This window comes from Gallus gallus, chromosome 2 (genome assembly GCF_016699485.2).
Source record: "Gallus gallus isolate bGalGal1 chromosome 2, bGalGal1.mat.broiler.GRCg7b, whole genome shotgun sequence".
Classification (NCBI taxonomy): domain Eukaryota; kingdom Metazoa; phylum Chordata; class Aves; order Galliformes; family Phasianidae; genus Gallus; species Gallus gallus.
Genome location: NC_052533.1, coordinates 17,679,833 through 17,703,918, shown reverse-complemented (window position 1 = coordinate 17,703,918; position 24,086 = coordinate 17,679,833). Strand labels below are relative to the sequence as shown.

The 24,086-nt window shown below is 49.2% G+C and overlaps 1 protein-coding gene, 1 long non-coding RNA gene and 1 other non-coding gene across 5 annotated transcripts; 1 reads left to right on the top strand and 2 right to left on the bottom strand.

The window, feature by feature from the left end:
• Window positions 1-1,631: 1,631 nt before the first annotated feature.
• Window positions 1,632-21,918, bottom strand: LOC124418333 (translation initiation factor IF-2-like). 3 transcript variants are annotated; one of them, XR_006938617.1, is made up of 2 exons: window positions 16,128-19,735; window positions 1,632-4,285 (listed from the first exon to the last, which is right to left on the bottom strand). XR_006938617.1 is itself a non-coding variant. In XM_046938249.1 (2 exons), exons 1-2 carry the CDS (start codon window positions 21,280-21,282, stop codon window positions 4,165-4,167), a joined length of 765 nt encoding a protein of 254 aa, XP_046794205.1. In that variant the 5' UTR covers window positions 21,283-21,918; the 3' UTR covers window positions 1,632-4,164. The 3 variants fall into 3 exon arrangements, 1 of the variants encoding a protein (XP_046794205.1); XR_006938618.1 differs by lacking the exon at window positions 16,128-19,735 and adding an exon at window positions 7,509-9,338; XM_046938249.1 differs by lacking the exon at window positions 16,128-19,735 and adding an exon at window positions 20,639-21,918.
• On the top strand, window positions 19,705-24,030 carry LOC124418334. The gene is made up of 2 exons (XR_006938619.1): window positions 19,705-21,545; window positions 22,815-24,030. It is a non-coding gene; the product is annotated as an uncharacterized LOC124418334 (long non-coding RNA).
• On the bottom strand, window positions 22,082-22,155 carry TRNAN-GUU. Its single transcript has one exon. It is a non-coding gene; the product is annotated as a tRNA-Asn (tRNA).
• Window positions 24,031-24,086: the final 56 nt, after the last annotated feature.

The window sequence follows — 24,086 nt, the reverse complement described above, 5'->3', positions numbered from 1 at the left end:
GAATTACTCCAGAAGGCTGTTTGCTCCCCTTCTGTTGAAAAAATTGTCTGGGGAATACACACAGCCACCAGCCACACTGCTGCACTGGAGAGATCTCTTGTGCATGGCCTCTCTGTGCATTCCATCTCCTTCCACTGTGCATAAGAGCCTCTGTACCATGGAATGGTACGGATATCACTTTGCCACAGGAAAACATTTCCAGTGGGTGATTTAAGAAGCAGTCAGTTTGCTTTTGCCAGCAAAGGCAGTACGTCTCCATGTGCCTCCCTTTAAGAAAAGGAAAGGTCACGATGATCAGCTAAAGTGCTGGAAGGAAAAGGGCAGAATATTACTCAAAACAATAAAGGTCTTCATTTTAAATTACTCTGAGTAATACTTGGTGTTTGAACTCTTTGTGCAAAGAGACAAGAGAAGGACGGAGTAAGTGCCGAAGCCACCTATGTGCCACACCATCTGTACGTGTCGTGAATTCCAACCCCCAGAGCTGGACAGGAACAATCCTGTCTAAAAAAATAACAGTGACACAAAAGTTTCTGATTTCAAGTTCTGAAAACCTGCTTTATTCCCTTCTGCTTGGGTTTTGAATAGGTGGGATTTCAGGTGAGTCTTAGGCTGTCCAGTGTCTCAACAGAGCAGTGTTGTGGAACCAATCGGCTTTGCTCTCCTTACAGATCAACATGCTTGAGTCCAGACCTCTGTCCAGCCTCTGTACTGCCAAGTCAAAGCCTCAACTAAGCCTCAGTAGGAACACAGTTTCCACTCTTTCAGGTTCTCAAGTTGTCACCCTACACAGGGATTAAACTGGCATTTTTTTAGGCCTACCCAGTATCCCTGTTCATTGCAGGGTAGCTGGACTAGATGACCCTTAAGGGTCTCTTCCAACTCAAATGGCTCCATGATTAAAGTGGGCATTTATGACATTCTTACTAGCAGGAGGCAATATGTGGAAAAGCAATCTGCAGCACTAGGCATATAGACAAGGAGTGGTCAAGGGCTGTAAACCAAACCCCGCTCTGCTGTTCTGTTACTCAAAGAGCTTCATCAAATTATTACCATTATTTATACTGTCATAAAATTTAGAGGTCTCCATCAGGTTTCTGTTTCCATGGTGCCAGGCTCTGTCCACACACAGAATGAAAACACTTGGGAGAATTTAACAGAGCTCATAATGAATTATTTTCAGGCATGTATTTAACAGGAGAAAGACATGAAATGAACCAGGAGCATCACTGTCTTTGAGTAAACACCTCAGAGTGTCTCCTTGTGCCTACAGGAGGCCCAGGACACAGCTTCCTCCAAGAGAGCAGTGCAGGATGGACGGCCAACCTACTGTGGCAGTCCTCTGCACACTTAGGGTTCACACATATGCCAACACTTTTCTTATCAAAATCTCAGAGCCACCAAGGATACAACTGTTGATAATTATGAACCAGCAGCTTATAATGCTTAGATCCTTCACGAAACATAAGGAGAAAGATAAATCTTTAAAAAATGGCAAATATCTCAAGCATGGTTAATGCCTTCTTCGGGCATCAGGGGAAAAAATACAGCGCTCACCTTTTTTTTCTTTTCCAGATTATTTTAAATGATTCTTTTTCATTTAGGGGTATATCTTTAGCTACAGACAGCACTGAGTTAATAGACTCATAGAAGAATCATAGAATCATTCAGGCTGGAAAAGACCACTAAGATCATCTAGTCCAGCCACCCACTGACCACCAATACTGCCCACTAACCACATCCCTCAGTGCCACACCTGCACCCTTTCCTTTAACATCTCCAGGGATGGTGACTCCACCACCTCCCTGGGCAGCCCGTTCTGATGCCTCATGGCTCTTTTCTAAGAGATTCTCCCTAATACCCAATCTGAACCTCTCCTTATTGTTACAAAACTATACTCAGTGTTACCTTAATGTTAGCATACGAAGAAAATGTGAGGAAAAGCATGGGGAAAATATTTCATAACATGAGGGAGCAGGTCGGACAGAGAGAGCTCCCTGGCCAGCCTTGCACCTTCTGGCAGGTGTAGCTCTCCCAGGGCATCCCGAGGGGTCCTGCATCTTCATACAGTCTGACACATCCTCCAGCCAGCTCAGGGCTTCACTGGCACACCACCAATGCATGGTGAGGTACAAGTGAGATCACTGAGACTGCTGTTAAGAAAGAGGAATAGCAAGCCAAAGAACTGCATTCTCATATCTGTCCCTATGGCAGGCCTGGCCCAGCAGCAGCACAAAGCAATAGCATTGCATGAGTTTCCCTGGCTCCTGCAGAAGGTGAAAGGCTGGATTAAATTTAAACCAACAAGAAAAGACAAAACACAACACTAAGTACATACAGGTCTAGATTCCATCACATAGGTTGGAAAAGACCTCAGGATCATCAAGTCCAACTGTCAATCTGCTCTACTGAGTCCCATCATCCAACGACGTACCTTCATGCCACAGCCGCTGGCAAACACACCACAAAGGCACAGCAGCCAGTCTGGCTTCCACGGCTGTTAACTTTCAACTGGTTGTCTGGCACTAATCTTCAATAACTTCCAATTTGGAACACTGAAACTGTGTATTAGAAAACTTGTGTCTATTAAAACATAGAAGCCTGTAGGTAAAATTAACTGCTTCTACAGCCACATGTACCAGTCACGTCTATCTCAGTATGGGCAAATATGAAACCTCCATTAGCTGGTGTAAGAAGGGAGTAAGGAAGTGACTCAGATCACAGATTGCTCTACTAACACAGACTTTACTGCATTCTGAGGAATAAAATATAAGCAATAGGCCCCAAAAATGCCTGAGACGCTCTGCCAGGAGATACGATTTGCAGATGATGGATGTGCAGGAGAATGCAGAAGATGAGATGAAACTTTGTTTTGAATCGTAATGCAGTCTCCATATTCTCAGCCTTTTCTGCATTCTGTCTGTCTAAGGGAATAACCCAATTCCTTATACAGCTTTTCAAACCGTGAGTTCCCATTGCAGGGACCTTCCCATCATCAGTTTATGAAAATAACCTCGTTTCTCCAGAATACGCCTGGTAAGCAGCTAAGTAAACAATCAAAAACATAACACATTTCTGCCTGAAAATATGCCACAGTCTGTGCTTGCACACAAAAATTATTATGTGCTGTAAATATTCCTCTGCTTGCTGCAGCAGTGGTACCCCCCTGCTATTGCACCGCTCTGCCATTGGAATATTATTGGCAGTGGCAGCGTGCACTGGAGTTTTATTCCCTGTCTCTGGGCCAGTCCTTTAATCTTTTTTTGTTTCCCCTCTGAAGGTTATTTATGCAAGTGTGACAAGCAGTTACAGTAAAGTTCCCTGCAATGAAAGGAGTGCAGGGCAGCAGTAGATTCCATTCCAAAATCATTTTGAATTCTAAAGGCTCCATTTAAGGGATAATGATGGGAGCAAAGGGCATTTCTTCAGGATTAATCACTGGCTGGGTGAGATGATAGCCCAAGGCAAAGCCACGGGCCATTAACCCCTGCGGGTCACCTTATCCCTACAGGAAATGCGCTGGGTCAAGTTCACTGTTGCTATTATAAAATCTTATTGGAGAAAGAGGTTACACTTCTGTGTTTATATATGTCCTCCATTCCCATGTTTGTAATGATAGCGGATAGCTTTTGGCAATGCCTCTATATTGTACCACGGAGAGATGTAAGAACAAGTTCTATTGTTATATTTGATGCCAAGGATGGAAGTGGATTTTTTAAGGTTTACAGGGAAGCATTTAAGGTTCTCAGTAAAAGAATGAAAATGAAATGACAGAGAAACACCACGTGAAAGAGACCCAAGGAAATAACATTAGGAAGGGAGACCTCTCCGAGGGTGGTATAAAACATCACATCTCCCCTAAAGCAAAAGGAGCAGCACCAACCATCAGCTGAAGAGCTCATCCAGAAGTTTTGTTTGAAACGCTGAAGGAGAAGCTGTGGGCTTGCATCACATACCATTACATAGGGCACGTCGCATAAAATTGCACTTTGGCAATATTGCTGAACGGGATTTATGTGCTCACAGAAACAGCATTTAAAAGCAGCACACAAACTCTCAATGATTTAAATGAGTCTCAGTCCCACAGCCTTTAGTTGGATCCAGTTGTTTCCAACCAGGACGCTCGGTTCCGGTTTTCCAAGCAGCCCACTGCAAAGGGAGAGGTTACCTGTGCAGCTGTGTGCTCCCTGCCGGTCCTTCGGACACCGACACCAACCTCCGGCTCAGAGCTGAAGCCCGGATCAAGAACGGAAGAGCCCCAGGATATTCAAATCTGAAGCCGCACCTGAACATAAAAGAGAGAGGAGTGAGGCTCGATCAGAGCGGGCTTTGTGCGCTTTGTGCCTGCCGAGCCTCTCTTGAAATGTAAAAAAGGATCTCGACTGTTGTTAAATAGAAAACAGCCCTTAGCACTCTGCTAGAGAAGCACCCGGCTCTTACTCCCAGCACAACGGCTACGTTTATCTGCTGCACGTGTGGCCAATGCAAAAGGCAGTAGCAGCTCTGTAGCGGCCAACGCGTCACACTGTCCGCAGAGACGGACAAATGTCACTGCAGTACAGAATAGTGGAGTTTTCCCCAGTAATATACCTCTGTCTCAGAGATTCTCCTGCTGTCTCTCGGGGAAAGGAGCTGAACCCAGCACAGCTGCTAATTGCAGGCTGCAGATCCCACCTGATCCAAGGAGCACAGTCAGGTGCTTCATTTCTGCACCCTGACTTAGGAGCAGAGGGGCTCCCCGACCATCACATGTTGGCTGATATCCCACTCTGGGGCGCCCGCCTCTCCTCCGTGCTGCATTCTGAGTCTAGACAGCTAGCAACCGTTCTGATTTCCCTACAGAGTGTTAAAGTTGCGAAGGAAAACAGACTTCCATCACTTCCTTAGTTTCAGAATGCCAGACTTTGCAGCTTTAATGTTCTTTTAATGAAGTTTTTAGGTGTAATACAACCATACAATCATTTTAAGCATGCGGCAATAAACTGCAAAGTAAATATAATTACAGTAGCTCTCACCCAATGTAAAGCTTTACGTTTTGCTGCTAATTGACCAAAAGGATTTCCAAATGCGGAAAAGAAAACTTTGGCATCGATTTTTAATAAGACACAGCAATAAGACACTAAAATCTTGAGGGATGAAATAGCAGATTTTGGATCTTACAATATGATGAAGAAGGAGTGTACAACTGCTGATGGCAGCTGCTCTCTAACTAAATTCTGAGCTAACGTTAAAATAACAGAAAAGGTCTGGGTTAAGCCAAAAAGAAAAGCCATTATCTCCATTCATTTTTTTAATAATCATTGTGAAGGAAGACCCGTGGCATAGAATCATAGAATGGCCTGCGTTGGAAAGGATCCAAAGATCATCTAGTTTCAACCCCTGCCATGGGCAGGGTAGCCAACCACTAGACCAGGCTGCCCAGAGCCGCATCCAGCCTGGGATAATGCATAAATGAAAAAGAATGGTTCCTCACAGTGCTGACCCCTGTGAGGATGGGGGCTGGTGGAAGCCAACCCTCAGCTGGAAAACACAACAGTTCCCATGGCAGAGAGTCCTACAGGACGGGCAGGAGGAGCCAGCTGTCCACTACCTGCACGTGCAGTCCCCATATGCTGTGACATATCATGCTTGCAAGATGAAAAAGAGGCTGAAGAAACATCCCCTTTAGTGCTAATTGTCATAAAATTTAATGGAAAACTATGAAAGTAGATCATGTTTTGTTGCGTGTTTGGATGGCCAAGACTTGGAACGCTCACACCAATTACACCCATGAATGTTGTGCCTATATCTGTAAATACTGCTGATTACTAATTTATATGTTATATATATTATTATGAATGTCAAAAACTGTAATGATTTTTTTTTCTAATAGCTAACACTGATTTTTACAGGAAAAGAATACCCTGGCCTGTTTCCTTTCACATCTGTGGTGGGAGACACATCGTGCGTTTGAAGTTCGAGCCAGGTTTTATCTCACTATTTTTTTGCTCAGAAGAGACAGCAAAAAAGAATGGTTCATTTTGCTCCTCTGCATTTTTAATGAATGAAATGTGCTGCACTATTGCGCAAAGCTGAATGGTTTGGTCCTTCTGTGCTTTGTCAAGGTACTGCTACAGCAAGTGGAAGTCAGATCTCCATACAAACCATGATCTAATGCTGGGGCGCTATAGCCCAGCCCCCGTGGCTGGAAACCTCTGGGTTGGCGTGTTTAACCCAGGCTGTAATTCTTCCAGAAATAAAATCAGAAGCCATGACAGTCTGAATCTCTGCCCTGCTGAACCAGTTTTATGCCCATCTAATGGTGCTGGACCACATAAACTGCACCACACCACAGGAATGGGGAATCGGGACCAAGTTGATTTTTGGCTGCCTCTGTTTTTTGTTGTGTTTGTTCAGCATGCAAGCCTTGGCCACATTCAAATGCCAGTTCATAATACCCATCGTCTTCTCAGATTTATTGATTTACTATTTTAACCTGCAAATAATACGATAAGAAATGTCATACGTGTATATATATATACTCAAGCACAGAAGAAAAAAACTATGTGAAGAGCAGTCATCACCAGTTATAGTATATATAATAGCATTGTAGACTTGAACAAGGAAGAATTTTCTCTCCTCTCTCTTCTCGGGCTTCTAAAACCCTCATTAAAGCTGTGGGATCCCACCCTCCTCTTGTAGATATGGGTGATGGGCAGTTGGAAGTCAGGTCAGTTTAAAGCAGCCCTGAATCTGGAAATGAGGAATGGTTTCCTTCCATGCTGCAAACAATAGCTTAGAGACAAATCTGTAGCTAAGCATTTACATAAAATGACAAAGAAAATATCCCCTTAAACGAAATGTTGCTTGTTACCTTACATATGTTGTCAAATTATGTCAAACTAAAATAGCCCCAGATGTATTTGTTTGATAAGCGTTTTCTGCCTTTCATTTGCGGCATCTTGTCCACAAATAGGTAACATTCTGTTCAGATAAGTAGCATGGGAGATCTGACTCACACTAATACAGCCAATGCCAAAGGAATCCTGCTGCTCTCATGTGGTTCTTCAAGGTGATCAGCAGTTTTGTTTTCAAAATGGTGGAGAAAAATTCAGCAGTGACACTGAATCACAATTACAACGCAGTATCTTAGTTTGTATTCCTATTCACAAGTAATAGGGACTCTGAAGATTGTTTCTTAAACCAACCCACCATTTAATGTATACGACACATCTGTTTACCTGGAGTTACGACATGCAAATATTATATATCGTCCAACAGTGTGAGAAAATGTCACTACATTCATTTAAAACGACTGTTTGTGATAACGGCCTTTCCCATATTTTGCTTGGGGCAACATATTTCCATGCTTTATGAAATTATTAATTCTCATTAAATTTTAATGTTCCTGCCTGAAAAGAGCGGAGCTAATTAACTGCCCCATTAAAATTATTACTTAGCCATGATGAGTCCTGTAAATGTTTCTACTTTGTTAGGCCAGTAGAAGCCTTCTGAACCAAAGCACCTACCAGGAGCGCTGCACACACACAGCAGGACTGTAGGCTGCTCTGAGAAGTGACAGGAATTAAGGCAGGAACAAGAGATCCAGTTTAGCACTTCTTCTCCTGTGCAATCCTCCTACAAGAGGAATTATCAAAGAAGTTACGTCCTCACACTCAAGACATAAGTCAAACATCAAACTGCATGGCACTACAAAGGCATTTCCCCATCGGCAACTTATTCCGTAAGAGTAAAATTAACCAGATCCTAACAGGTCCCAGGTAGTCTTTGAGACTAAGTGTTACAGCCTGACACAATCCTTTTCCTCCTTTTACAAAGAAAAAGATGAAGCATCCAGGGTTGGATGAGCTTTTGGCAGCCTCTGTGGCGTTTGGGAGACCAGCTTTCAAGGTCCTGTTTTGACCCATCTTTCCAATATGGCCTTAGATACAGCTCCCAGAGGGTAACATATTTAAATATATCATTTGCAGTTAAACCCACGTCATTTAAATGCCTGTATGGATATGAACTATTTAAGTATCTTTGAAGATTTGGATTGCAGTGACTCCGTACCACTGTTGTCAACCATGAAGATGAAATGCCAGCACATACTTGGCCAGATGGCAGTGCAGACAGAACCCATGCTGACTGCCCACACCCCGCGCTTTTTGGGGTCTCACACACGTACCTCAACATGTGCATGAAGGATTTCACCTCACTAACTAATGAAAAGTTTGCACCTGGGCCTCGTGGGTTCAGTGTAAACTGATAGTTTTTAAAAGCCATGTGGGCATCTCAGTAACCGAAAATGGCACCTGCTTGGAGATATCCTGGCTGCAGGATATCTTGTGTTTGCAACTGAGTGGTGCCGAACATATGTGGGAAAGGTTTTAAATCACACATGTAGAAATCTCCAGTGATGTGCCTGCATGCTCATCTGCCAAAGAAAGGGAGCAGAGCTGATTACTGCTCTTCATCTCAGACCAAGAGCTACTCCAGGCACGCATCAAACATTCTAATCAGATAATAATTCAAATATAGATAATAATTAGAGAAATTTAAAAATTTATGACTCTCGTGAGCTGAGATCAGAGTTATTATATTATTTACATTCCCTGAGTAAATGATTTTTAAAATGATTTGCTCAGCTTCATTATTAAAACATTTTTCAAAGCCTGTTCTTTCACACTTTTGATTTTTATGTAAAGGTTAGAGCTTTTCACGAAGAATTAGTGCTGAGCAGTGCTCTGCAGATAGGAAACATTCCTTTTTAAAGCAGTCACCTCCTGTTACCCCCAAAGAAACACCTCAGCTGGGGCAGGATTCTGCCACAATGTTTTAGGTACAGAATAGAACAGAATATCCCAAGCTGGAAGGGATTCCAAGGATCATCAAGAGTGACTCCTGGCTTCGCACAAGAGTCAGTTGTCCATTTATGTTGGAAGTGATCTGAAATTAAATTTGCAGCCTATATTGGCAAGTATACACTGTATGTCTACCAGTGTCAGTAATTTAAGCATTTAGTATTGCCAGAGAGTTTTGAATGTTTATCTGTAATAAGCTACTATAGTCTCAAACAGTGGCTGCTGTGGAAATGCCAACACATTTCCTTTCACCATGCCACCACTTCCAGCTGCAGCTAATAACCGGAGATCAGTTATTAAAATTAAACAGTCACTCCAGCCCCATGGCAAAGCTTTGTCAAACGTTTGCAATGGCAACATTCAATAGCATGTGCTTCCCTCAAATACCTCACCCCACTTCCTCAAGTCTCCATGCATGCTGCATCCCTCTGGAAAGGCAGCTGACTCGATTGTATGAGATGGACCTGTAGGTGAGTGGTCCAATGCACATCACTAAGTGACGTGCAGGAGGGGAAGTACACAGTGAGGTCCACAGTGCTATTTTAGGCCCCGAGGTGACTCAAAGGGAGGAAGTGTCTCAAAGTGAGGACACACCAAATGACTTGATTCTTTGCAGCGGCAGAAGCAGAAGATGGGAGTTAAAACACATCCAGGTGCACCAAGATGGATGCTTCTGTTTGGGCAACCACCAGGTACCATCCCAGACTCCACTGCTTCCTGGTGGAATACCCTTCCTGGTGGAGCATCCTTTCTGATGGAGTATCCTTCCTGACAGGGACTGGGTTGCATGATCACAGATGCAGCACCTCCACCACTGGTGTACTCCCCGGAGAGCCACACCGCTTGCAGAGAGCTTCCATTATACTGACCAACACGTTAATGTTAGGAGCGTTTGAAAACATTTGAAACCAATTTCATAGTTAATTTAAACCAGATTTGCTCTATTCAGTCTCTTGTTCTGTGACTTTTCCATCCTTTTTTGTTTTGAAGTTTAGGGTTTTTTTTTCTGAGTGAGCCGCGCATAAGCTTTAGCCGTAAATAGGTTAATTGCAGCTCTGATCTTCCTCCGGTGTCTGACCATACAGACAAGCAGTTTGCAAAGCCCAGGACTCAGCGTGGATCACTACATTTCCCAATGAGACCAGACAGTCGGTGCTGCCAGCTGAGAAGCCCTATATGCCAAAGCATACAGCAAGTCCATAGTATGGCAGCAATCTCCATACCGAGTGTTTGAGGAAAAGGTTCCCATAGCCCCTCAGTCAGTCTGGCGGAGTAGATGATACATTTACAATCGCCGTATATTTCAAACTGCTCTTCGCTCACGTGTGGTCACACATTACAAATCCCAACGTTACACAAGCATAGATCCACCACAGGGTCTGAAGCTATAGCTCTGTTCAGAACAAATGTAGAGAAATTTTATGACGCAAAATCATCACTCGTTTTCTATCAAGGCAAAAGATTGTTATCCCTTCATTTCTTCAAAAATCACCACTTCTGGCAGGAAGGAGAAGTTGGCATAAGAAAGCAAAACCTCTTTAATCTGAGTTTCAAGACAGGCTTCTCCTCACCTCAGAGCACAGTCTTCCCAGTGACATCCATTCTGCAGGCTCCCAAGCAGCATCTGCTGCGGCCCTTCCCCCGGGCATGCAAACACCGAGATCTCAGTTAAAATTAAGCTCCTGTTCACTGGGGACCAATTATTGATTTTCTTCCTTCCTTTACGCTATGAATAAAACAGATGGGATTTCAAAAACATTTGGGAAGCAAAAAAAAAAAAGGCTTAAAAAAACCCCCAACCAACAAGATAGCCATGCCTGGCCTCCATTCCTGGCGACTACTGTCATGTTGTCGGGAGATGAGCGGCCTGCATTACTCAGATAAGTACACGGGAGCTTCAGTGTGCCTTGAAGAGGAACTGACAGAGGCCTTTGGCAGCTGTGCACACCCATTTGGGTGCCCTCCCACATTTCACTTTGCAGTAAGTAATGGCCACTTGATCTAAAATGAGAGTTTAATACCCCAGTGTGTCCACCTGAGTGTCCGGTGACATGAGAAAACATCACGTGAACACAGTTAATTGTCTGCGTTGTCTTAAAAACAAGCAATGATCCATTTATTATACTACAAATACTGTCAAAAAGTGCTTAGAATTATTTCAGTGCCATACGCTGACTGTCAGAGAAGCTTTCTTAGCATGTAATAAAGCGAGCAGTTGGAAACCAAGTGTCAGGCACACAGAAAATATGCCGGTCTGCATGCCCTTCATATTGTTATTAGAGACAATTATAATTCTTAGAAAACCACTGTAATTTCTTGAAACGATGATACCAGCATCATTTAGCATCATCTTTCACTGCCCATAGGAGACAGTGCACGTCTGCACAGCCTGCTCGTTGTATATCATGTTGTAGTAGCAGCTGCACTTCCACAACAGCACATCCTAACAGCCTCTTCTGCAAAAAGCACACTGTCTCATGTAGGCAAACTGCACCACACAGCACACACCGACAGGCCGAGAGCCACGGCTCGGACCTGTGGGGCTGGGTGTGAGCAGCCCTGTCCATCTTCAGCCTGTGTTTGCTGGCACTCCCATGCTTGCTCTGCTACAGAGAGCGCGTCGAGAGATAAGGGAGGATGCTAACACTCGTATGGACTCTGAATTCATTTGCAATGAGTAACAATTCCACTGTTCTTCTAACGCAGTCTCCACGTGGGCCTCCTATGTTATCCCGGATTCCATTTTTGATCAGTATATTATTTCATGTTTTAAAAACAGTTTTCCTGGATGCACACAGGCTGTTTTCAGTCACATTGTTTTCAATACGCGGGCAATCTGTGTTGCACAGAGATACGTGTAGCAGCCCAGCCACTGCAATGCTTTTGAATACTCTACTTTAAAACGATGCTGTGTCTCTTCCTTTGTGTTGGCTTAGCCAGGCCAGCCAGCAGCCAAAAGATCTTCTGCAAAGCATCTCATCAGCGCTAGGCCCTTTTGGCTGCATTCTTCATGTTAGTATGTGTAAGGCATTACACCTAACTGAGATTTCACCTGGCGCACGCTGCCAAAACTAACACCAACGCTTCCCATTGAGAGCATCGACGTTAATTAAAAAATAATAATAATCACGAACCTTTGTTTCAGTGTCCAAGCTGGATGTAAAGCACAAGCAGTGCAAGCTCAGGAAGGCGTGCAGAGCCGTGCTCCTCCAGGAGCACACCGTGCCCAACAGGGAAGGGCGACGCCGAGGGATACGCAGCCCTGCGGCTGCACTCTGAGGTCATCTTTGAGCAAACGCCCCCGTTCTTCAGACCAAACTATTAATTAAAACACGTTCAGAGAAATGCTGCCATTCGCCACGTTGTCTCCAGGCGCTGTGATGCCACAACAGAGTACAAGGCCAGCGAAAGTGACTGCTGATGCCTCCATCCCCTTCCGAGTGCCGGCACAGCCGCCCCTGAGCCGAGCGGTGCAGCGGGCGCCCGGCAGCTGTGGGACGCGCTTATGATTTATTGCCTATAATTAATTACACTCACAACCATTTACAAGGAAAAAAAGGGTACCTATAAAATACAGACCTTTAAAAGGGAACGGCGCATTACTTCAGAATGAGACACCCTTCTCCGAGCAGCTCCAGCAGCTCTGCGCTGCTGAGAAGCCCCCCATGTTTCTAAAAGCTTTTCTTTCTTTCTTTCTTTATTAATTACCTGAAGCTACCCTTCATTTTAAGACGTGATTCCCGACTCCCCTGGTGCAGAAGGGCAGGCATGTGCGCCACACACTGTTGCCTCCTTGAGTCTGTAAACAGACCGAATTAAACAATGGATGGCTAAGTGAGAACTTTCTCCATTCATCTTAATGGACTGTTAATTATGAGCACTTAAATGCCCACAGTGTTAACCATTTCACTGCTGGATGGACTTCACCGAAGCGCAGTTCATAGGTGATGTTTCATCCGAAGGCCGGTAGATGTAAAATCCACAGTCGAAATGCACCTAAATGAGCTGAACAATGAACAGGGCTGCGATAAAGCTAATAATCATCTTCCAATGGTTATTCTTTTCTAGGATCTGGGCGAACTGATGCTTTCAGGGTCAACAACGCCGTGGCATTGCACGTCCTGAGTGCTGCAGCCCTACACACGGATATCACGTGGCTGGTTGGCGTTTTCCTGTGTCCTGAAACTGCTGCGAAGCCGTGTCATAAATGGAACAGAAATTACTTCGAGACGTCAGGTAAATATTGCAAAGTATATATATATTGCCACAGATCTCAGTTATTCCTGCCAACGAGCAGATGTTACTAACGGAGCGCACTGGTGGAGTTAGAAACAGGATTGCTTTTTTGGACATATTATAGAAGCATTTGTCCGGGGGTGAAGAAAAGAGTACAGTTCTGACATGAAACACAGTTTTAATATCATATCTACTGCAAAAATAGCAACTTCCCAAAGTATTGGGATGAAATTAACGCTGTGTTCCGCATTGCAGCTCTCCAGCAGTCCCAGGTGAGTGCCTTACCCCTGCAGCTCGCGGCCTGCTGTCACGCACCCACTGAAGGGCTATGGGCAAGCAGATGTGTTACTAAGGCAGTGCTCACCTACGGCTCCGTTTTTAATGCCCTCATGGCAACAGCCACCCGCAAGGTGTGCCGGGCCCAGGGGAACCACTCTGTGCTCAGAGCACCGGGAGCACCCAGCACTGTGTCCGTACCTGACCGAGCTCACAGCTGGTGCTGGTGGTGGCCATGGCAGCTGCAGAGGTACTGCTGCCATGCAAACACCTGTTTTACAGTGTGCCCCGTGGTGCCACGTCCCACGGAATGGCCAGCACAGCACTGTGCGATGGTCAGAAAACCACACTGAACCTGCCAAGTAAAGCAGCTCCAAATGCAGAAACCCTTTTTCAAAACCCCAAGCACGCGGTCAGTGCCCCCATTCAGCACCCGAAGCCAGCAGCATTTTTTTAACTAATAAGCAGATTTAAATGAGCAGTCAGGCCCACGCGGCCGGTGTGTAACACCAGCAGGAACGGCAGTATGTGGGCCGGTGCTTGGGTCTGCCACCGCCCCGAGACCCCCCTGATAGTTACCATAGAGATAGCAGGAGCCACAAAGAGCTTCGATCACATTACTGGCTGGGAGGGGGTCAATTTGTATGCGCGAGCCCTGCTGGGATCGAAAGAATGCAGAGGAGGACAGGAAAGATAATAGAGAGAAAAATAAGTGAAGAGAGAATACAAGAAATGGGGAAAACGGAAGGAAGAAAGGAAGAGAAAAAGAGGGGGCGCACAAAAGGAGCCGGGCAGCTCGGAAGCCAAAGCCTGCAAAGAGAGGGGAGAAACGAAGAGTGGGAGAGGGGAGGCGAGGAGAGAATTCATCTTGGCTCAGACAGCGCTCGTGTCGCTCCCCGGCAGGAAACGCTGCCCCGGAGAGCTCAGCACAGGCGGGAGCGGAGGGATGGCCGTACTGCACTGCCTGGCCCGGCCCTGGGCTGCTCTGAGCACCCTGAGAGCAGCGCAGAGAGGGGATGGGGTCACGGGGGGAGAGTGATTCCATTTCCATACCCTGATGGGCTGGCACGTGGTGGGCAGTGAGCATGTGGCACCGAGCCATCGCCACAAAAGCAAACAGGTTTCATTCCTCTTCGGACCCGTCAGCCTGTGATGCAGAGGGCTCAGGCTTGGCAGGCTTTGCCTCTGAGAGCCGTGAGAGTATCCCTGCAGGTGTTGTCTTTAGCAACTGCTCTGCCTTCCCAGAAGGCCATGCCAGCCTCTTCCCCAGCTGCTGTGTGCTCACATCACTGGCACAGCAGTGTGGTGTATACCTGCACAAATAAATACACCTGGCACAGCATCTAGGTCCACCTTGCAAAAAGGCTGAGGAGAGCCATTGGAATTGCTGGCTGAAACAGCAGGGTGCCCCAAACACCAGTGCCGAGGCATCATCCATTCTGAGCATCCGGACAGCTGGGCATCACTTCAGCAGCCCGTTGTTTCTCCAAAGTTAGTCATGGCACAGCCAAAACCTGCTCCTCTTTCAAAGGGAATCCTAGCAAAGTCAGGGACAGAGAGGTAATGGGATTCAGCACATAACGGCACCCCATTCCTGGCCTCACCACCACAGTGCTGCCCATGCTGCAGCAGCTCAGCTTGCGCAGTTCCCCAGCACACACGCAGGGTTACTGTTGGCCTCGTGCTTTCAGCTCTCCTCCCAGCACTGAGCAGAACACCCCACAGCCGGCACAGCAGCACATGGCCGGCAGAGCCTGATGGCTGAGTGACAAAGCCACCATTCCTTGAGCCAATGACAACGTGCTGAGTTTTCCTGAAGCCTTTTCTTCCTCGAAGAAGTATCACAGCACTCCTCACCTCCAGCAGCAGTCTGTTCAGCCCCTGAGACTAAGTCAACCATCCCCTAAACGTCCTTACAAGGAAACTGGTTGAAATACTGTCAGTGAAAATCAGCACGGGTCTCACAGGGCAAAGCAATCCGTGGTGGTCAGTGATACCCACCAGCCTGAGTGCAGCATCATCTGCTCCGTGTGCCACACAGGCAAGGCTGGAACCGATCACCGAAGGGCTTTTTAAAAATGAATGAGTATTATTTCGTATCATTCCACTTTTGTAGCCGCTGTCAAACCAACCATAAATTAGCCGTGTCCCTCATGCATTACCGCCGCAGCCGGGCTGCCCCTGAGAGGCGCACAGCTGGCCCTGAGTTACAGCACACAGCTGGCTGAGTAGCAGCGAAACTGCTGCAGTATGTATAAGGCTCCAGAAATGCTGTGAAGCCACTTCAACGTACACAGCGATGTCACAGTTCTAAGCCCAGTGCACGGCGATTTTGGCCACGCGTGCTCTCCAAAGCAACACCAACTAAATTGGAAACAGTCTCAATAAAAAGGAACGTATCCCTTCTGTAGAACTGTAAAGGACAGCAGGAAAGTCACACGTGTAGAATTACAAAGTGCCTCTGTTAGGAAAACCTGAAGCGTTCTAAGCATAACTCAAGTTCCCAACAATTAGGAATAATTCGAAATAAGCTTTTATTCTTTTCCCTTGCAACTTGGAGCACAGAATCACTTAGGAAAGAGAAGCGCTGACCCAGCCATGGGCAGAGCCCAATCCCCCACCATGGGCTGCACCCCGCACTGCTCAGCACCGCATGCTGTGTCCTCCACGGAGGCAGCCCGGCAGTTTCCATCCCACCCGAAGCTGCTGAAGTCATTAAAGACTTTCTGAACACCCACTGGCCAGATGAGGCTTCATTTCCAGATCCCTTACCATTTTTTCCACTACGAGAAAACTTTCCAAAGCTGGGTAATAGGCCCCAAAAGGTTCCTTTGGTGCTAATGCGAACTGGAAACTAAGAAAGTGTCCAGGGGCAATCCGTATGAGTCTCTTACATCCCGAAAACGGGGCTATTCATTTGCTAACAATAAATCTCTCCTGCAGCTAATCTTATCTTCTTTCCACAATAAGCTCCTAATTATTACCTTTCCAACCGGCGTACCTGCGATTTTAAAGCATGTGACAGCAGTAAAAAGCAAGTGCTGGATCTTATGACCGAAAAAAAAAAAAAAGGAAATATTGAGGCTGGGCATGCAGAAGATCCTCATTTTTTAAGCGATGAACACAGGCAGGCAGCGGAGAGAGTTCCAAGGGGGGGAGCCGCTCGGAGGGAGAAGCAGAGGCCGCTCACTGCTGCGCTCCCACTGCCGGGGGCTGTGCGCTCCTCCTCCCCCGCACCGCAGCTCGGAGCGCTCCATCCCCTCGCCGCTCGGAGCACTGTAAGGCCGTGGTCCCACGAGGCCCAGCAGCGCTCAGCACGTGAGCATCGGACTGCCTCCACCCCGGCGCCGGGAAGCAAAGAGGGGCCAATCAGCAAAGACAAACTGAGTTTCAGAATGGTTCATTCATCCAGGAGAAAAAAACATCAGGTAGACGATGTCCCCAAATAACAGCAGAGGTCTGAATTTTGACCAGCTGCCCCCGTAAGCGCCCGGTCTCATCCAAGTGGGAGAACAAGAGGGAGCTGGAGAAGTGATGTGAGCACACAAGTAGGAGAGAACGAGAAATGTTTGCAAGAAATCCACAGAAAGGAGTCCAAAACTGATCTCTGCCGCATTACTGCATCACCTCACAGTCACCTTCTAAGCAGTACAGCTGATCTAAGTACACTGATTCCTAACTAGCTATTTTTTCCAACAGTGCTCAGCTTGTTCAAGCCCTGCTCCCATACACACCTCATAGTTGTTAGCAGAAAAGAAAGCGATGGGAGCGCCCTGTCCGTTCCAGTGAGCACAGACTCACGGACCCCTTTGGCCTCACTGATGTAGAAGCTGCCAGATTTCCCGTGCGCTGCTGGAACGTGTGGATGGGCACAGCCCCACAGCCTTCTCAGCCCATCAGTCCATGCACATCAGTGTGCAGCTGAGCTCGCAGGGTTTTACCAAAGCTCCTGATGCTGACAAACGAACACTGCAGTGAGCACAGGTAAGTGCCTGACCTAGTCTCATGTAACAGTGTTTTAGGTATACGAGGGCAAATGGATCGTATGAATAAAAGCCATATTATTTACAGAAGATAATATCCTATTTTTGGTTTTCTTCAGTCCTCATTAAAAAGTCATTTTTAACTTAGGTGCTCTGATCACATTTCTTTGCCTTTCACATCCGATAACAAAATGGAGAGGTGTGTGTATCTCCTCAGCCCCTTCTTGGCACCCTGTTCCCTCCCTGGCATCCCACATGCCTTTCCCACATCGGGCTTTCGTGACAGGTTCATGCGGCTCTTTAAGCTTTCCACTCATTTGAAGCCCTCACTCTGTTCCTACAGCAGTCCCCCACGTTCCCAGTGCAGCCAAGAGCTGCCTGTTCCGTGGGCAGCAGTAACAAGTTGAGCTAACGGAATGCTGATTTCATTTTTAGGATGAGATGTCCATTCAGAAGTCAGCGGCTCCGTTACCATCTATTGTTTCTGGGCTCTTCCTTTTTTTTCTTACAGAAACAGAAGGCTGCAGCTCTGCCCCGATGCAGACCGCCACTCGGACTGCAGCAGTTCTGCTCACTGCTTTTCATACCACGGTTCTTTTCACATTCCCACGTGCTCAGTTGTAGGAAAGAGCTGTATGCTGTGTGACTTCGCAGTGCCTTTTGCTCCAGCAGTCTCAAGGAACACTGCTCAAACATCGGGATTCCTATGGAACAGATGCTAAATATATTTTAAGGCATCAATCCACGGGGGAAAGTATGGCACAGAGAAATAAAAGCAAAAACGTTCAGATACTGAAAGTAAATCTGTATTCAGGGTCTGAAATTACCAGGAAATGTGTATGCAGACATTCAAAACTGCCTTGAAAACTCAGAAACTTCGAGAAGAACAACGCAGATCTTACCGGGAAACTCACTCTCAGCACCCAGGAAAAGAGATTTTGCTTAAATTGCCATTAAGGAAACCTGTAAGTCAATAAAATCAGGCAGCTCTGCCCTGCAGTCCTCTTCTTTAATCTTCGGACAATGCTTCCCCGCCATCTCTGCCTTATTTTTATTAGCTCTCTTTGGGTTTTGTTTTTTTCACCGAGCTGTTTCTGCCGAGCTTATCTGCAGGAGGAGCGGGTCCAAAGTAAGCAAACAGCAAAAAGGACCTAACTAAATAAATAACGCCTCGAAGACGCCTCCCCGAGCCCTGAGCCTGACCCGCCGCCTTGCCGCCCTCCGGCACTCGCTGCTCACACTCGTGCCTTCAGACAATGGTTTTTGAAATTTAGAGAGGCCTAACCGGCATGAAAGGGCCCCAAAATTGGGAGTTAAAAGAGGAAAAAAAAAAAAAAGAAAAGGAAAAAAAAAAAAGAAAAAAGAAAAGAAACAATAAAGGAAGAAGGGAAGGGAATGCAATTTGGGAGTTTTGTGAAAACCAAAAGCATCTGAAAACACGTTGTATTTGTTTTCACCATCAGTCTGGGGAGGGAAAAAAAGAAAACAAGAGAGAGAAAAAAGACAGCTGTTAATCCATTTGAGAAAAAGCGGAGAAGAAAAAAAAATCCCGGGGATTTGTAAGGCTAATTTCAGCCCAGAGTGATTTTTATGGGCAAACAATGGATCCTTGGGGTAATCGGTTCGTATCACGAATACGCAACGAACCGTCCGGCCCGGCCTGACCCGACCCGCGGGCACCAAAACCCCCTTCGCCTCCCGCTCCTCTCGCGGCGCTCGGGGCGATCCCGCACGGCGCCCCCGCAGCCGCCCCTCGGCGGGTCGGAGCCGACCGCCCGTCGGTGCCGAAGGAGCCCTGACGGCGATCCCACGGCACCGCGCGCGACTTCTGTCGATGCGAACAGATCGATACGGACCGCGCGTGACAAAAGCGCCGTCGCTCAGAGGAGTGCGGGGTTTCCAGAGCGCGGCGTTCCCCGATGATTATTTATTGCCACTGTAGGCGGATGAAAGGCTGCGGCGTCCGCTCAGCCCGCCCGCTCCGTGCCCGGAGTTCGGCTGCCGTTGGTCACGGGAGGCTCCGGCAACGTTAACTACGCTGCTTCCCTCCAACATCCATTTTGTTCCAAAGAAACACTTGCCAGAGATTAAAATATTCAAGATGGCTGTTTTCTGCACCCTTTCTGGGAGCTCTACAGTTTTCTCGTTGCGATATTCTAGCGCCCCGTCTTTATTAACGCGGGGAGCGTTTTATTCCGCATCTCAACGGCCCCTACGAGTCATTAAATATCGGCACCGGCTCGAAGGGCTTTCCTTAAAAACCCCCGTATTTCCAGTTTGGACCTCGACGCAACGCTCAGACGCTGCTCTGGGTTGGATGCCTCGCACGCAGCGCGGCTGCCAAGGCGGGGAAGCGCCGCAGCCGCCGGCTCTGCTCGGCTCTGCTCGGCTCGGCACGGAGCAACACGGCTGAGCACGGCGCGGCTCACACCGACCAAGCACGGAACGGCACGGCACGGCTCGGATCGACACCGCGCGGCTCGGCTCGGCCGCCCCGCACCGCGCTCGCCCCGGGGGAGCTGCGGCCCCGCTGGGCCAGCGGCGCTCCGGCGCAGCCAGCCGCGCTCCCCGCCGGGGCTGCTACTGAGCAGCTGCGGGGCGGGCGGCCAATGGCAGCGCCGCGAGGCGGGGGCGGCCCGGCGGGGCCCGCTCGCGGGAGGCTGCGGGGAAGCCCCGGGAGGGGCTCTCCCGGCTCCGGGCTCTCTCCCCGCCGGGTTTTCCACGGCGGGGGCAAAGCGGCCTTTCGTGTCCGCGCCCCCTCGGCTGCCGCGCCCCGCGGAAACGCCGCCCGAAGAGCCGTGCGGGTCCCGCAGCGCGGTGCCGGTGCCCGTCGGGCCCGTGAACTGCCCCGAGCAGCGCCGCTCCGATGCCTCTCGAGCCTTAAACCGCTTGGAAACGCGCGCCGGGAACGGCTCGGTTGGGACGGAGAAATGCGAACGCTGGAATCCGCCTCGGGATTTGTTAGGAAGGAGCTCGGGCAGTGCCACGTCTTTTTCCTAAAAGTATGGAACGGTGCGGCTGCTGTTGGCCTTGGAACTGCGCGTATCCCGCACTGAATGCAAGTACGTGGGTTACAGGCAGAGCCAGGCGGGCGATGTGTGCGCTGCACGGCAGTTGGAAGCTTTCTTCACGGCTGATAACTCAAAGCTTCACTCACTTCTATTTTTATCTTTTTTGGTTTTGTTTTTGTTTTGCACCTTCGCACAAAGCTCCGTTCCCCGTCCTCTCCCGAAACGTACCGCGTTTCCCGTTTCCCACAGCTCTGTACGTCAGCGAGCAGACGGGACGGGCGCTGCCTACCTGCCCACGGCAACGTCCCCGCACCGTCCCGATCCCCCCGCACCGAGCGCCGCACTCGCGCCCCGTTCCCGGGCGCTGCCCCACGCGGGGTGCCGCACCTCCGGGCGCTGCGCGGCTGCTGCGGGGAACGCGCTGCCGCCTCGAGCTGCGCCCACCGCGTAACCATCGACGGAAGGAATCGCCCCTCCCGGCCGACGGGCAGCGGTCCCGGGCGGGGGGCGGGAGCTGCCGCTGTTGCGGGCGTTGTACGGGAGCGGGAGCCGCTGGCAGAGCTGAGGGTGACGGACTGCTGCGGGTCCGGCGGTCACTTTAAAAAGACCCTTCGGCGCCCCCAAAGAGCCGTCCCTTCTCCGCAGCTCGGCTGCGTCCCCCCGGTACCTGCGGGCACCCCCGGGCGGGGCTGTGCTCACAGCGGCGGTGAGATGCGACTTCACCGGGCGAGGAGGTATTTGTAACATGAATTCTGTTCTCCGGGAGCTGCGGGTACATCCCAGCGGACTTCGCACGAGTCGCTCCGGGCGGCGGCCGCCCCTCGCACGGCCGAAGCTCTCATTTCGATCCGGTCGCGGGCTCGGATACGGCGGAGGTGCCGACTCCCGACTGATGCGTCTGGGCGAAGCTCCGGACGGAATTACTTTTCGCATTCATTTGTGCAGAACGGCTCCGTGCGGGCACAGCGAGCAGCGGGAGCGGCTGCGGCACCGGGTTAGGAGCGGCGCGGGGCTGCGGGGCTGCGGGGCTGCGGCGCTGTGCTGCGAGGCTCCCCCGGCGCCGTTCCTCCCCGCTGGATTTAGCACCGTTTGAGAAGGCTGCGAAGCTTCGTCCGCCAGGAAGAGAAAAAAAGAAAAGTCGTTTGTGCATTTTGACTTTTATTCCAATGAACGCTGCCGACAGCAACGAGAGCCGGGTAAGGCAGCGCTCAGCAACGCACGGCTCTGCCTCCCGCACCTCGGCTCCGACCCACGTTAGCAGCTCGAGTGCCGGAGCTCCGTGTGCGCAGTGCCTCCCGCAGCGCGCCCCCCCCCCCCACCCCGCATCGCCGTTCTGCCCTTCAGATGGGAGATCTTCCTTCGCACTTTCCGCTACGGGAGGAAGGAACGAATAAAACGAGCCGGCGCAGAGCTGCGGCCGGCACAACCGCGGCGCGGTTGGCTGCGAGGACCGGGGCTCGGCCGACACCCCCCCCCCTCCCGCGGTGGGACGCGGACACGAGGCGGGAGGTGCCGGCGCAGCCATCTCGGCCCGCGGCACCGCTCGGCGCCGGGCTCGGCTGCCGCTGCGGCTGCGCCCAGCGCCGCTCCCCGCCGGGGGCCCCCCTGCTCAGAAACACGCGGCGCCTGTACAGCCGCCAGCGCTGCTCTCACATCCTCCCGACGCGCGCACTCAGTCAAAAACGACGGCTGGCGGAGGGGGGGGGGGGCGTAGAGCCAAAATAGCGGCCGTCGTCCCTGGGTGGGCTCGAACCACCAACCTTTCGGTTAACAGCCGAACGCGCTAACCGATTGCGCCACAGAGACTGCCCCTGCATTCCGCCTTGGCGGCACGGCTGATGCGGGCGCTGCCCAGCGCTGCAGCCGCGCCGCTCTCCTCCGCCCGGCTGAGCGAAACGAAACGAAACGCAACGCGGCTGCTCAGCGCTACGCCCCGTGCGGCCTTAAAAGAGGGCCGAGCCAACAGTGGCAACAGCGGGTTACCTTAACTTAGGCGATCCGAAATGCTGATCCCTCATAGCGGGCTTTAACTGGGTGGGCTTTAAGGTTCCTTCCAACCCAAGCCGTTCTCTGGTTCTATGACATACATTGACAAACCGGTGTTACGACAGTCTCCTCGGGGCTGGTACTACTTCAGCCATTACACGTGCAGGACAAACTCTTATTCCTAAATATCACGGCAAAACCACCCTATGAATATATTCAAGGGCAATGAGAAGTGGCTGCAGGGAACTGTTATTTCGGAAAGTAACCTTCCAGAAGCGCCTTCCTGTGCTCACAGAGCTCAGCTATGTTTATCCCGCTGGGTGACCAAACGTAGCAGAAGAAAAGCTGGCATTTCCATTCCTATTTTATCCACATTTACTTCCCACCTTCCCGTATAACAAATCAGTGCCCGTGGCTTTGCCAAGTACAAAGCTCTCGCACTCAAACACGAGCAGATGTTTTCCTCTTCTCTTTCACAGCCCTCCTGGATCTCCATGAAGCCCTACAACACTCCTTGCTTCGCACTCTCCCCCACCTCCGTGGAGCTCTGCCTGGCGGTTGCTGCCTGCAGAAAGCCCAGAGCCCAACATCTGAAGGATGTTTTAAAGCGTGGGGGGTTGCATCATGGCCAGAGCACGGCTATTTGCAGCGTCACAAGAGCAGCTCCCAGGCTGCACCACGTCAGGTTTCTGCATGCAGGAGGACAAACGCACAGCACTGTGATGTACACCCATCTGCCTTCCTGTACGAGCAAATGGGTGCACGCACAGGGGTGGAAATGGCAAGTACTACACTGAAGAAAGGCCTATGCTTGGGCACAGATTTGGGGCCCTGAAACATTTTCCCATCACCTGAATGAACGCAAACTTGGACAGTGGCAAAATCTGACTACAGGCCAGACCTAAATAGGGCATTTAGATGTGCTGACCCTGAGCACAGCTCTAAGTCTCACATGCCTGAGAGGAACATGGGAACTGCCAATGGATGTCCAAGGCTCATCTGGCCCATAGGGACCAGGTAGGTGCAGCAGGTCAGGCTGCAGTGTCACTGGCACCTCTTGTCAGCACTCTTGTCCATTGAGTCTTGGAGTTTTTCATCTGAAGTTTTACAAAGGATTTTTATTTTTTAAGAAAACAAAAGGAACATGAACAACATCTCATGTTATCTCTGTTTGAATCCCACAGGGCAGCAAAAGATCTGGGCATGGATGACTTCCAGTGTCTTCTAAAGCACTACCCGGTGAGCCGGCATAGCAGAGAGCAGCGTGGCTTACCTCTGTAAATGGAGAAGTCTGAGTGTCTGCTCTCTGGAGAGGCCTTCTGACTACACCTCCAGGATAGGAAGATGCCAAGTACTGCTTATGGTGTTCTACTTCAGCTACTGCTTGCCACCAAAAGATCCTGTGTGTCTTCTTCTGAAAAGTATCGTTTCAGTCCTTAGCAGAAGCAGGGCATTAAAATAGAAGAATAGCTAACATGCAATATTGCTGTTAAAATTATTAAAAATGGAGAATAAAATTTGCATTACAAAATGTTTATTTTCTGCAGCTGCAGACATCCAGCCACGAGAAGTATTATTTCTGAAGGATTCAAGATGTTGGAAGAAACAGTTACAGACAGCCTTCCTCCAGCAGCTTCAAAACTTCTGTTCTATTCATTCTCCAAATAAAATAAAATTAGAGGTATTTTTATTCAATTGTTTGTTGTATATTCACCATTTTTTAGGCTCATACTCATCACATTTCTAAAGAT

Excerpts from the sequence above, each read along its gene's own strand:
- LOC124418333 (XM_046938249.1), bottom strand. The coding sequence starts at position 21,282 with ATGCGAAAAGTAATTCCGTCCGGAGCTTCGCCCAGACGCATCAGTCGG. Across the intron at positions 4,286-20,638 it reads GGGGACGTTGCCGTGGGCAG|GTGCGGCTTCAGATTTGAAT; the intron begins GTAGGCAGCGCC and ends TTTTATGTTCAG.